Raw genomic sequence first — 15,129 nt, forward strand, 5'->3', positions numbered from 1 at the left:
TTGACCACTGAACACTTTTTTGAAGCAATTCATGTAATTGTGTTTGACTTATGATTTATACTTTAAGTCCAACTAGTTGCATGAATATTGTTTTTCTGAGCATTAAATAGAAAAGACAACATGGCAAATTGTGGAGAGTTCAAGAAGCTTTTCATCAGGTTTTGCAGTTTCTGTACCTCCTTCTTTGCCCTATAATAGACAAGCCCAGAGATGGTACTTTTACCTACCAAAAAAAGGATGGTGATGGAATATAAGATTTGTGTCTGATGGGTTTTGACCTTATATTGGTGTGACATTGTTGTATTTCATGGTATTTCTGCAGTCGTTGTTTTGTCAGTTTTAGTGCATATTTCCTTGATGTAGCTAAAGCATTTAAGGTTGTGATGGACTGGTTTAAATAAAATCATTATTCACATTTTTATTATTGCATACATAGCAGACAAATAATTTCACTTCAAGATCAGATTTTAATACTGTTTTTTTTTCAAAAGCTCCAGTACAAAAAGTTATAAAAATACAGTACCACTTTTCTGACCACTGAATAAATGTGGTATTACAAAAATATCAACAATCTTGTACTTTACAGCTTGGCATACCATAAAAAAAGAAGACATATATTCTTGGACTTATATCCAAATTGGACAGGGAACATTACTGTTCAGGTGCCCTTTATCATAGGAATTTATGGGGGGGAGGGGTAAAGTCCCTAGTAGAAACACTGGATTGCAATCTACAAAATAGAAATCTGGATTGTAACAGTGCTCTGAAATATTTAGACATCAAATTGCAAGTGGACGAACACTGTATAAATTTAGCAAGACTCTACTGTGCAACTGATCATGATATATACATTAGAGTAATGTGAGGGAGGAAATAAAAATAAGAACAAGTGCTTCACAATGAATTCATTGTACCGTATAAAGGTTGGATGTCAGAGTGTGGACAGAAAGACATATGAAAACAGAATAATAGAGTATATCTGTAGTCAGTGAGGACAATAATTATATTTACTATCTCTTATAATAATTTAAAAAAAATAAGACACATATAAAACAAGATTGCCAACACTAGCTTCACAAATTCATAAGGTGCTGTATAGTATGACCAAAGAGTCAGGCATCCGACGAGTCACTGAGGTCACTCACGCTAACTAAACTACTCACTAATGTACTGGAGGTGTCAGCGTCACGGGCATCTGCAAAAAAGGGAAGATGTTGTTAACATTTCAGCAATCTGGAGGAAATACAAGCAGTTCTAAAAAATATTTTTACAGATTTGAAATATATGTAACTGTTTTTGTAGGCGGAAAATTTACTTTGTCCTGTTAACGTCCTAGTTCGAACCAAATTAGATTGGTAGGATCCAGGAGCTGAAATATCATTCAGTTTTTTTATAGATTCTATAGGATCACAAAGACCTCCTGGAATTCAGCGGGGATAGAAGAGGATCTTTGGAGGGACACATCTCCGGACTACAGGTACTTATTATATAAATTAATATAAAATAAAACCCACATAAATCGGGTATCCTTGTAACCGTATGGACCTACAGAATAAAGATACGGTGTCATTTTTAACGAAAAGTGCACTGCGTACCAATGGAAGCGCCCAAAACTTACAAAATGGTGTTTTGTTTTTTTAATTCACCACACAAAAGTTTTTTTTTTGTTTTGCCGCAGCTCATGTTACAAAATAAGTGATGTAATTACAAAGTCATACAAAGAAAGCAAAAAAAAATCCAAGAAAGCAAGAAGGAGCGGAAAGGAAAAGACAACCGGGGAGAAGGACTGAGCCTCACACCACCGGAAATAAGCCTGCCAAGTGCGGTGGTAAATCCTAGCGGAGGAAGGCTTCCAAGCTCTAAGCATAGTGCGAATCCCCCCCGGGAGAAAACCCCCGAGCTCTCAAGACCGCAGTTTCAACTGCCAGACCGTCAAATGCAGCGACAGTAAATTGGGGTGGCAGAGAGGACCCTGGAAGAGCAGGTTGGGGCGAACTGGAAGACGCAGCGGTACGTTGGCGACCAGCCGATTTACATCGGTGTACTACGCGCGCCTGGGCCAGTTTCCTTGAGTTTCCCTTAGAACCCTGGGCAGGATAGGGAGAGGCAGAAAGAGGTAAGGAAGACTGAAGGACGACCACGGAATGACTAGCACGTCCACCGGCAGAGCCAGAGGGTCTTGTGACTTTGCGCCAAAGTAAGGAACCTGTCTGTTGTGGCGAGACACGAAGAGGTCCACGTCCGGGTCCCCCATAGATTGCAGATCTGCGCAAATGCCCCCGGATGTAGAGACCACTCCCCCGGATCCACAGAGGAACACCTGAGAAAGTCCGCTTCCCAATTCTCCACACCTAGAATGTGGATTGCGGAGAGAGCGGGACCCCGAGCCTCGCCCCAGAGCAGAATCTTGAATACCTCCTCCATCGCCAAGCGACTGCACGTGCCGCCCTGATGATTGATATATGCCACCTCCGTGGCATTGTCTGATTGGACTCGAACAGGATGACCCTCTAGGAGAATCGCCCAGTGGAGGAGGCAGAGAAAGATGGCACAGAGCTCCAGAAGATTGATGGGGAAGTGAGCCTCCTAAGGAGACCAGCGACCCTGGACCGTTAGGTCCCGAAACACACCTCCCCAACCCAGGAGACTCGCATCGGTCGTGACGACCTGCCAGTGGAGGAGAAGAAACGACCGCCCCTGGAGAAGGAGGGGAGAGTGGAGCCAACACATAAGAGACCGACGAATGGAGGGGGGCAGAAGAATCCAGCGATCCAGAATGGACAGTGACTTGTTCCACCGGGCCAAGAAGGCCAGCTGAAGAGGGAGATAGCGGAGCTGGGCGAAAGGGAGCGCCTCCATGGCCGCCACCATCCGGCCCAGCACCTCCATGCAGAAGCGAATCGGAACAAGAGAGGGGCGCCGTGGGTGATGGACACCCACCTGCAGGGAGCACCGCTTGTCCAACGGAAGACGAACATGGGCAGCCGCAGTGCCAAAAAGGAGACACCGAAAGAAGAGGACTGGGAGGGAGAAAGATTGGACTTTTCCTAGTTGATCACCCAACCGAAGGTGGACAGAGTCTGTACAGTGAGATGAAGACTCTCTAAGTTTTGGGACCGGGACGGACAAAAGATCGTCCAGGTAAGGGAGGGCCGAGATCCCTCAGGCCCGAAGGATGGCAATCACCGCCGCCATGATCTTGGTGAAAACCCTGCGAGCCGTAGCTAGGCCAAAAGGAAGAGCCACGAACTGGAAATGACCCGCAGGGACAGCGAAGCAGAGGAAGCGGAGGAAACACTGATGGGCGGGGAAAATGGGGATGTGCAGATAGGAATCCTGGATATCCACTGAGGAAATAAACTCCCCCTGATCCATGGACACTACCGTGGAGCGGAGGGACTCCATGCAAAAATGACGTAGCCGCAAGCGCGGTTGAGTAGCTTGAGGTCCAGAATGGGGTGGGCAGAGCCCCCTTTCTTAGGGATGACAAAGAGATTTGAGTATACCCTAAAAAACGCTCCCCCTGAAGGAACTGGCACAATCACTCCTTGAGCGAGGAGGGTACTTAAAGCGACATGAAAGGCCTCCGCCAAAGGGAAATGAGGAGGGCGGGACCAGAAGAAACAATCCCGAGGAAAGAAAGCTAATTCAATCCGTTAACCATCGGATATAAGGTCCCGGACCCAGGCATTTTGAACTTGCACCAGCCAAATGTGCTGGAAAAGAGACAGACGGCCACCCAATCGAGAAGAGGACAAGGGTGGGAGGCTTACGGTTACCGGACTTGGCCGCAAAACTACCAGAACGATTGTCTGGCTTACAGGAAGGACGAGCCTTGAAAGAAGTGGCTTTCCGAGAGTGGGCCAAAAGGAAGCAGTATTCCAACGGTGATCGGAGTGGCGAGGTTTGTTGTGCGGCAGCAGAGAACTTTTACCTCCAGTAGCTTTGGAAATAATTTCATCTAAGCGTTTCCCAAAGATTTCTTTGAAGCAGCACCTGCATCCTATGCCTTTAGCCACATGGAGCGACAAATCGCAACCAAGTTACCTGAGGCAAAGGCTGTGATACAGGCTGACTCCAAAGCCGCTGAACAGAGGAAGTCCCCAGCCTGAGAGTTATCGAGTGAGGTCTACCAAGTCTTCCCGATAGGTGCCTGACAGGATGCCCTGCCATAGCTGAGAAGCCCAAACTGAAACTAACTTGGACACCCAAGCAGAAGCGAAGGTGGTAAGAAAGGACAAACCTGCTGCTTCAAAGGCAAATTTCGCCAAGTTCTCAATCTTCTTGTCCGCCGGATCCATAAAGGATGCTGCGTCTGCCAGAGGCAGGATAGAAGATTTGGACAGACGAGAAACTGGAGGATCTACTGCAGGTGGCGCTGTCCACTTGGAAACCAGATCCGGAGAAAAGGGAAATTGAGCTTAAATCTTCTTGATTGCCTGGAAATGTTTGTCCGGATGCTTCCAAGCTGCATCCAGTAAGGCATCAAATTCAGCATTAGAACTGAAAGACTTGGGGGTACGCCGAGAGCGGCGAAAAGGTCACGATCCGAAGTTCTTGCGACCTCCAGATGAAAAGTGTCCCTGATGGCTGACACGTAGCTGTCCACCATATCAGACATGGCAGAGTGGTCCTCATGATACGAGGTGGATTCCGACCCGTCATCTGCTACTTCCCCTGGAGAGTGGGAGCGTGCGGTGGTAGCCTTAGACTGGGGCGTGTGAGACCTAGAACGAGGAGTCGAAGACCTGGGATGGTCACCGGGGGGGAGCGGCCTCTAGAGTGGGGGGCGCTGCCGGTGAGCTGGTGAAGAGGAGCGTGACCTACAAGAAGAATGTCTATCCCGCACACGCGACTCTGGAGAAGAGCCTGGTGAAATTACTTTAGGGTGCTTGTGAGAGTGCTGGGACCAAGCGGAACTCCCTGGGGTTCGTGCGCAGGGAAGACCGCTCTTAGGCCGAAGCCACTGATATGGAGACCCTAGCCAGGTCGGAGATAGACTGGGAAAGGGAGAAAACCCAGTCTGGGGGAGGGGCTTTCTGGAGGGACATCCTGAGAAGAAGGCACAGGGGGGATGGAGCGCGTGGTGAAGCAGGCGGGACAGGTGGATTCAGTAGAACCACCGTGCATTTTGGGCTTGCAGCCCACACAAGAATAGTAGGTGACCAAGGCTGCGGTCGTCCGTCTGGGAGGGTTCTGGTCTGGGGTCAGACATAGTTGCTAGTGAGAAGTAGTCAGCAATAAAATGGAACAATTTCACCCAGGTCCTGTGTCTCTTGGCTGGAGCTGAAAGCAGGCAGTAGCTGAGCTGTGACCCTTGACTTGAGCTCTGAAGCAGTGGCTGTGCTGTGTCCCAGCTGGAGCTTAAGAGGCAGGTAGCAGCTGAGTCTGAAGGCACGCAGGCAGAGAGAAGGCGGAGATGCCGGCTGCACTGACCCAGGAACAGCGCGTTCACAGTACCAGAACAGCGTCCTATTGGAGCCAGAGAGCGAGGCACCCAGAAATTGACCCCCCCAAAGCAAAAAATTCATTGGTCACAGAAGAGAGGAGGGTTGGCGCCCGCCAGAGTGCCTGCAATAGGGAAGTGGGCAGAGCTAAGTCCCAACGCAGGCCGCGGCCTCAATTAATATGCACCCCGCAGCACGTACATGCCAGAGAAGCAGGTAAAAACGAAAGTAAAAGCATGCCAGCCGCACGCCACAGAGGAGCTGACAGAGTCTGAAGGCGGGCGCTGGAGCGCTAAAAACTCTAGTAAGCACTGGCAGCGGTGGGGGGAGGATGCCTGCTACCCCCCAACATGTGTATAGAGGGAGAAGAGGCTGAAAATCATGTCAGGCTGAGAAAACGGGACGAGCAGGGAAGGTAGGGCGACCCGGACCAAAGGTACAACCCCAGTCGCTGGCAGGAAGAGGTTAACGGTGCATACTCTATGCCGCGTGCCCCTTAACTGCATATGGGGAACAGGTAGCGCCATGCTCCTGAACCCCCACCTAAAAAAGAGAAAATAAAAAGGAGAAAAGAACCCTACAAACAGACCCTGTGTCTGCCTCCTACTGACACTAAGTTAAAACTAATTAGCTCAGAGTCAGTAGGCAGGGTATATTCTGCCAGAAGGGGCTGACTTTCTTTTTGTATGCCTAGTGTCAGCAAGATATACCCACTGTCACTGTGTCCCCCAATGGAGATGACCGAGAAAAAAGTTACAAACACACACACACACGTTATTAAACACATTATTAAAATACATTACTAATAAAAATTTAACAAAATTAATTATAAAAAATATATTATTGTTACATTTAAATGGCTCCTTTCTACATTTTTATTATTGTTGGCTAAATTTTTAGCTCCTTGCCGCCCACATAAGTTGGTCCCTGTTTAAAAATGTAATAACATTTCATTATAAAAAATAAAACTTTGTTAAATACATCTTTTTTCATCCCTACTGCATGCAGAACGCCAGAAAAAACACCCGAAAAACTGAAAAAAACTTAGGAAAAAGCTGTGGCAGTTTTTCTGGTGTTTTCGCTGGCGTTTTTTTAGGTGTAAAAATAAATGAATACAAATGGAAACCTAGCCTTAACCACATCCACAACTTAAAATTGTGTAAAAATTGTTAAATCCACAATAAATTTAAATTTGCATGTGAAATCCTGCAGATTTTTCTTTGTAAATCTCCCAAAGTTTGGTTTTTCTAGGAATCTGAAAGACAATTCATTGTATGTGACATACCTCCTTTTGTCAGCATAGAAGCACTATAAGAATTTTTAACATAAGTAGCAGAAAACTCTTTTTTGTGCACACTAGCTTGTCTGGGTTTTCGTATTTCAAAAGGTTCGTCCTCTACAGAAGTGCAGTCAGATTGAGTGTCATCGAGGTCAGTAACCTGTTGAGTAAAAGAAATGCAGACAAAATAAATGTCATTGGCAAAGCTGTTCTTTATGAAACATCTAGAGACTAAGAAGGACTCTCAGCAGGGGATAACAATGCTTTCTTCCTGCACCGAAGGACACTCTGTGTTGAAATTACTGTTGTACACAAGGATGTGAATTTATTTTTGGCTGCACTTATTTTCTAAATGTAATACCTTCCATGCACAACAATACAGAAAAGAAATAAGAAACTAAAAAAGTCCAGGAAAACAGCAGCACTAATAAAAAAAAAAAAAATTGGAAATTGTGAAACAGGTGATACAGTGAAACCTCTTTGAGAAGACCCCCTCCATAACTGCACAAAAAAGTAGTCTTCTGTAAGGTGGTCTTGTCAAAGACATGGAATTTTGGAGAGGTTTCACCGTACTATCATATCAACTGCATTTGCAACTGTATGTGGACAGACCATTTGAAGGGGTACCAATCCAAAGAATAGGGGATAAGATGTCTGATTGTGGGGGTCCTGCCGCTGGGGACTCCCGTGATCTCCAGCGCTGCACCCTAGTCATCTGTATATGGAGCGAACTCTCCGACGTAGTAGCCACCACGCCCCCACCCATAGACATGAATGGAGGGGACGTGGCGGCTGTAGTCGCCACTCATCTGGCATGGAGTGGAGTTTCCTCTGTGCATAGATGACAAGCTTCTATGTTCCGGAGGCCGCTGCTGCTGGCCTGGAGATCGCGGGGGTCCCCAGCGGCGGGACCCCCGCGATCAGACATCTTATCCCATGTCCTTTGGAAAGTGGATAAGATGTTTTTTGGTGGAGTACCTTTTTAAATGTGTGGATTCTCAACCTATTGATATTAAAGCGGACCTGTCAGCAGGTTTTTAGGACATAAAGTAAAGGCATAGCTCTATAGGGCTCTGACTCCATACTTAACTCTCATTAGCGCTAAGATATCAGTCTAAAATATGCGCAAGTTAGGCTAAGCTATGGTAGCTTGTCCTTTCATGCCCATCAACCTATTGCCCTTGATCTCACAAATGCGCTCACCCTCAAGCTTTTCTATTGGTGGCTTGATAAGGGTCTCTATTGTTTTGGAAACTTTTTACACAGACTGCAGATTCTCCCTAGTAAATCTTTTTTGGACTGTCCATAAAATACCACAGGCTTTTCTCTCTTCCTGTAATAATGTAATGTAGAGGCTTGGACCTCCTGGCTGGACTATTGCGCCCCAGCTCCACTGGTTTCTCCTCTTCAGCCTTTCCCCCATTGGGGGCTCCTAGATTGATGGGGCTCTCATTCTAGAGTACTGTTTTTTATTTTACATGGGCTTACAATTACTGGTTATTTTGTGCACTTTGGTGCCATTGTTGATTGATTACATCTTTCTGAAAATACCTTGTGCCCATGTTATGCTTGTTGTCTTTTGATCCCTGATCTCAACATCATAGAGTCTGTGTGGGATTACATAAATAGGCAAAAGTATTTGAGGAAGCCTATGACCAAGAACATCTGTCGTTAGTTCTTCAAGTTGTTTGGAAACTTCAAAAACTGTGTGCAAGTGTACCTAGAGGAATCAATGCTGTTTTGAAAGCAAATTGTGGTAACGCAAAATATTTATTTTATTTTACATTTCTTTTCTGTGTATTCACTTTTTTGTTAATAGATAAAATAATCTATTAACACTTTTATTTTCTGAAGCATCTGAAACATCTGTCCACTTGCGCACAGTACTGTATATTTCTAAGCATTATCATAAAGGTGTGTAATAATTTTATGGTCAGGAGTACATAGATTTTAATGGTCTTACCTTTAACTCCATAACTGGGTCCTTTTTCACAAAGGCATCAGCAATATCCACACCACCAACAAGTTTTAGATCAGCTGTACGTGTTGACCGGGCTGCTTCCAGCTGTTTAGAACGTTCTTTCACTAATGTTGCTATTGAAAAAAAAAAAAAATGTAAAAGAAAAACACACTAAGAAATAATAAAATAATATTAATACAATATTCTGGCTCTTGCAACATGTTAGTCATTTCATTGCTGTTCCTCTTTGGTATTTTGTATGCTAAATAACTAAAATATATTTAAAATATATCATTAGGCTTCTTTCACAAGGCAGTTGTGACCAAACCAAAAACGGCTATTAGGCTCTTTTTTTTTTTTGCCTTCAACGGCCGTTATCGGGACAGGGCACAACGGGTCCCGATGGATCCCACTGAATATAATGGGGTCAGTCGGGTGTCGTTGTATTATAGCGGGGGTAGCGGGAGAAAAAGATGACACATGCACTCATTTTTCTCCTGCTATTCTCTCCATATTTTTCAATAGCCGCTGTACTGCCAGGACATAACGGCAGTGTGAAATAAGCCTTATTGTTATAGACTAATAAGCAAATGAATCAATGGCCCATAATCATCAATCTGCCTTAAAACAAAACTGTCGGGTTTTGCCCATAGCAACCAATCACAACTTAGATTTTATTTTACCAGAGCGCAATAAGATTGGTTGTTATGGGGAAACCAGATGGATCAAGTGATCTATCTGCACTAAATTGTGATGTGCCTCCTGTATGGAAACTAGTGGGGAGATTAATCAAAACCTGTGCAGAGGAAAAGTTGCCCCTAGCAACCAATCAGATTGCTTCTGTTAATTTTTAGAGGCTTTATTTTTGTTAAGAGCAATCTTATTGGTTGATATGTGCAACTGGTCTACTTATCCTTCGCACAGGTTTTGATAAATTTCCCTTTAGGTTTGTAAATAGTGATCAATCATATTCCAACTTCCATTTTTCCGATAAAGGTTAGAATATAAGTGATCTGGTTGGTTAATAGTGAAACTTTTTTCTGCACTATTTCCATACAAAACCCAATGTATTGCTTTCGTGACTGGGAGAAACCTGCACAAATATTACAACACTAGTTGTGGGTGTAGACAATAGTAATGCAGCTCAACTGACATTAAAGGGGTACTCCACTGCCCCAGCATTCGGAAAACAGTTCTGGATGCAAGGTGTGGGCTGCGAAGTTGTGATGTCACGGCCACGCCCCCTCAATGCAAGTCTATGGGAGGGGGCATACGCCCCCTCCCATAGACTTGCATTGAGGGTGTGTGGCTGTGACGTCACAAGGGGACGTGACCCTGATGTCACGACCCCGCAGCCAGCTTTCGGAACTAAATGTTCTGAACGCTGGGGCAGTGGAGTACCCCTTTAAATAGAATACTAACCTCTGGCTGGTTTAACTGGAGCTGACTTATGTGCCGGCTGTTGCTTTATCTCCTCCAGCACACTCCCTTCTGACTCACTTTCTGTTGATGCAAAACCAACACTAACTTTTCCATTAAGTGAAGATTTCGATTTCAAACAATTATGATGTTTGTGTTGCTGCACGAACTCATCCTGCAAGTCTGACACATCTTCGGAGCTAAACGGAGGTGTCCTGAAAAGAAGTAGAATTATTAGTGAATGAAGTGAAAGAAAGGGAATGTTCAATGCACCCATCACCTAACACACAGACTGTAACTGGTTTCTCAAAGATTAAAGAGAACCTGTCATGGAAACAAAACTTTTGATACGATATTCCCTTGTGAATAAAATCCTGTTTGTAATTTATGTAATGTTGAAAAAATTTATATTTTTTTTCCTGCTGCTGAAAAAACAGCCACTGGGGGTCTCCCTTCTGGTCCTGTATGCATTCTCCGCACAGACTTTGGTCTCCTGCCAAACTGGCATAAGTCCAAAGTCCAGAAGTGAAGCTATGCATAGCGCTCACTCACTGCCTGTCCATCAGGCAGGGGAGAGCGAGTGCTGTTCACGCCGCACCTCAGCTTCATGGACCCCACCGCCATGTGAAGGAGACCTGGAGGCAGCGTGCACTGATACTCAGTGCAGCGCTGATCGTCCTAGGACAAGCATCGCCTGTATTTAAAGAAGCATAGAGAGAGGGCGGAAGTAATCCCTGGCAGGGCTTCAGATGACGTTGCGCCTGCCAGGGAACACCCACTTCCTTTGTTACTGAGCTCAGACAGTGAGCAGGAATACAGGGCACCAAACAGGTGTTATGTTTGTTAATAACAGTTAGGGAACCATATATTAGTATATCAGACATAGATTAGTTTGTGACAGGTACTCTTTAACATTTACATGATATTTAAAGCGTACCCGTCAGATCCAACAAAAAATACATTTTTTTAATATAGCACTCAGTACCTAATTCTGACCATGTACATCTAATTTTTATGTGTCTAGCACCTTTATTTTTTTTATTGCACTTTTAATTTAGCTCACTAGTCTAAATTCCTCTCAAAGGGAGGGGGCGTGGCCTCACTGTGCAGGTCTCCACCCCCTCCCTCAGTATGCTGTCTGCTCACATCTCCCCCAGCATTAGCAAAACTACAACTCCCAGCTTGTCCTCACTGACAGTAGCGGGACACAAGCTGACAGTTGTGATGATTTTTCCCTGCGCTCACAGCTGTCAATCAAGGAAGTGTGACCATGACATAGGTGATGACGCATGGACACAGCAGGACTAGTATGTGTCCAAGCAGGCAGAGGGGGCAGTTGTTTGACTGGCTTTTTCAGTATGAAATATTGAAAATTTTCTAATGAAAGCAATTGCAAAACCTATTGGTTTTGCATGCTTTACAAAAAGTTTTTGTATCTGACAGTGCCCATTTAAAGTGTAGCAGTCATTTCACATAATGTTACTAGATAAGCTATCATAGCTGTAAACCTGAAGACCAGCACCATTTCTGTATATGGTATTTGTCACCAGATTTCTGCTCTACAGGCTTATTATCTAAGTTTCAGTTGCCCTAATGTTAACATCTATAATGTCTTCCACATACTACACACACAGATGATGGGATCATGCTCCTCTATATTACACCATCCAAAGCAGCAGCATGGAAGACATTATAGAGCAGTGCTGAGCAGTCTAAGCTGTGAATTAAGCACGGGGTGTGATCTAATAATCATTAAGAAGTACCTGTAGTCTCTCTATCTGACTCTAGCTCTCTCAAGCCACTTCCCACCTCCCATCTTTATACATTTCTATCAACAGCTGTAAACTGATCCCTTGGGGAGCACGGAAGTAGCCTGAAAAGGAGTAAGGTATTTTTGTCTGCATAATTCAATATTTACTATTGAATTATGCAATGTTTGTTTAACCCCTTAACGACACAGGACATATATTTACATCCTGTGTGGGCTCCCGTTATGTGAAGCCTGCTCAGGAGCTGAGCGCGATTCATACCCGACAGGTCTCGGTATCAGCAACCACGACCCGCGGCTAATACCGGACATCGCCAATCGGGCTGATGTCCGGTATTAACCCTTTAGGCGCCACGATCAAAGATAATTGTGGTGTCTAAAACAGGAGAAAAGTTTCACCAGTTAGCTCAGTGGGCTGTTCGGGGCCGCCGCTGTGAAATTGTGGCACCTCAGACAGCTGACAGGACAGTGGGAGTCTTCTTGCTTTTCTCTCGGCTGTCCGATTGGCGCTTGATTGCTCCAAGCCTGATATCCAGGCTTGAGCAATCGACTGTCGATAACACTGATCAATGCAATGCTATGGCATAGCATTGATCAGAGTATTCAATTAGTGTAATGAATGTTATAGTCCCCTATGGGGGATGAAAAAGTCAGATCAAAACTAAAATGGTACCGATAAAAACTACAAATCACGGCGCAAAAAATGAGCCCTCATACCGCCCTGTATGCGGAAAAATAAAAAGTTATAGGGGTCAGATAAGGAATTTTTTTAACTTAGTAATTTTCGTGCATGTAGTTATGATTTTTTCCAGAAGAGAGAATCACACCTATATAAGTAGGGTATCATTTTAATCGTATGGATTTTACAGAAAAGTGCACTGTGCAGAAACAGAAGCCCCCAAAAGTAAAATAATTTTTTTTAAATTTTGTCCCACAAATATTTATTTTCCGGTTTTGCCATAGATTGGGTGGTAAAATGATTGATGTCAATACAAAGTAAAATTGCTGGTGCTAAAAAACAAGCCCTCATATGGGTCTGTAGGTGCAAAATTGAAAGTGTTATGATTTTTAGAAGGTGATGAGGAAAAAACGAATGTGCAGAAACGGAAAAACCCTGCATCCTTAAGGGGTTAAAACTATTGTGCCCCCTACTAAGTGAATAACTTATGCATCTGAATTTTTATTAGTAAGAAAGCTAAGATGCTACTCCTGTTGATCAGCAATGCTGCTTTAGACTGCATCAAAGTGATCCACTTATAGCTCTTTAAAACTATTTTACCCATTATGGTTTCACAATTTTTTTTTATGATAAAAAATATTGGAATACATTTGTTTTATAATGCAAACACCAAGTCCAAAAGGCACTTGCTGATGGCAGTCCTGGGTCCTTTGTATGGACCTCAGTTGTAATAACATCACAGTGGGAGCTGATGGGTTGTGATACAAGAAGGGGTAAGACAATGGATGTCCTCCCTAGGGCGATTGATCACAGTGTATAGAATATTTTAGGCAATATTGCTGTATTAGTGCATGTTTGTGTTGCTGGACTTACCACATTCAAATAAGCTTCAACAGTGTCAAATGTACCCATAAAGGATGTATAATGCTATGTATCTAGAAAGTCAAAATCTGTCCAGCAGTAGTTTTGCGAATGAGTCCACTTATAAACTAAATATGAATGTGTATGTATGTATAATAAAATACTTACGTAATACTTGATGGTAGTACATGAGCTTCCTTTGAGGACACCAGCGTAGTTCTTGAAAAAGTTAAATGAGATTTAATTTTAGTATATGAATAGAATACAGCTCTTAGGGCAGAGATTAATGCATTTAGTAGAAGAGTTAGTTTAGTTTATTGTAAAGTTTAGGTCACAGCATGGTTTATATAGAAATGTAGCTTATTGACAGCTACTAGAGAATCCACTGAGAGAACATCTTTTCTAAATCAGGTAGTCAGCTGAAATCAGGACATAGCTAGTGTCTAAGAATATATGAAGCATGAACCCCAAGGCATATTTTACCTCCCATCCCCTTCCCCCTTGAGGACAGCATCGCAATAAAAAAACTTTTAAAACATGACAGGCATAGCTACACACCTAATCAGTACAGTGTCCCTGGGTACTTACCCATAGGTATTGTACATTACCATGCCCCTACAACCCCCATATCTATGCTTGAACTACAAGAACCAGCATGCACGCTCTAGTAAGCAAATGTACAGATGTACAAATCTACAGCCTAGTAGAGCCTAATTTAAAGGAGCACTGCAGTGTAGGAAAATGTATCCCTTATCCAAAAGATACGGGATAAGTGTCTGATCACTGGGACACACGTCCTCTATTCATCTCTATGGGAACGCTTGGGTATATCCGAATCTCCAATAGAGATGAATGGAGGGCATGTGCCGAACTCCGCTCCAGGATATCACAGAGGTCCCAGGGATCGGACCCCTCGCGGTCAGACACTTATCCCCTATCTTTTGAATAGGGGATACATTTTCCAACACTGCAGTACTCCTTTAAATTAGGATCTACTAGGTCACAGGTCCTTACTAGAGCATGCTGGTTCTTGAAGTTCAAGCTTTGATATGGGGGTTGTAGTAGACAATAAGGCATGCTGGGGCTTTTAGTTTAAGCACAGACAGTGACATAAAATGGGGTGGATAGTGACAGGTCTAGTAGTTCTAAAAGATCCAATAATGAATTCCCCTTTATCCCTGCTCCCTCCAGTGATCTTTTCAGTGCACTGTTACTGATAAAGTACTATTTCCCCTTAATATGATGCTGGGGTGGGTGGGAAACATAAAAAGAACCGATGCTTATCTTGTCCTGGTCCCCAGTTGGACTGCCGTAGATCCTGTTTCCACCAAGCAGTCCAGTTGTGTTTGCTGCCTTCTTTAACCACTTAAGGACCACGGGCGTACAGGTACGCTCTAACACTTAAGGAACTAGGGCGTACTTGTACGCCTGCGGGAATTTCGGTCCCCGGGAGGGGACTGGACTGGGATGACTGCTGATATTTATCAGCAGGCATCCCAATGAATTCACACCGGCGATTTGCGCCAATTTTGGGTCATACGGGTCTCTGGTGACCCGGAAAATAAGGGAAATCGGGGTTGTCCAAGACACCCTTGATCCCCCTGAAGGGATAGGAGTGAGGTGGCAGGGGTGCCACCCCTCCTATTGGTCGGTCAGAAGCGACCGACCAATAGCAGATCGTGAGCGGGGGGGGGGAGGGGTTAAAGGTCGGTTCCC

At 44.3% G+C, this 15,129-nt stretch overlaps 1 protein-coding gene across 1 annotated transcript in view; it reads right to left on the bottom strand.

Annotated features, from left to right (window-relative positions):
• Positions 1-27: 27 nt before the first annotated feature.
• DZIP1 (DAZ interacting zinc finger protein 1) overlaps positions 28-15,129 on the bottom strand; it is an 89,865-nt gene continuing 74,763 nt past the window's right edge. Inside the window, exons 14-18 of the mRNA XM_056555599.1 lie at positions 13,582-13,632; positions 10,109-10,320; positions 8,690-8,820; positions 6,733-6,886; positions 28-1,195 (exon numbers count right to left, since the gene is read on the bottom strand). Coding sequence (XP_056411574.1) covers positions 1,113-1,195; positions 6,733-6,886; positions 8,690-8,820; positions 10,109-10,320; positions 13,582-13,632 — 631 coding nt within the window. The 3' untranslated portion in view covers positions 28-1,112. The remainder of the gene's footprint in view (positions 1,196-6,732; positions 6,887-8,689; positions 8,821-10,108; positions 10,321-13,581; positions 13,633-15,129) is intronic.

The sequence above is a fragment of the Hyla sarda genome, chromosome 2 (genome assembly GCF_029499605.1).
Source record: "Hyla sarda isolate aHylSar1 chromosome 2, aHylSar1.hap1, whole genome shotgun sequence".
Taxonomy (NCBI): Eukaryota; Metazoa; Chordata; class Amphibia; order Anura; family Hylidae; genus Hyla; species Hyla sarda.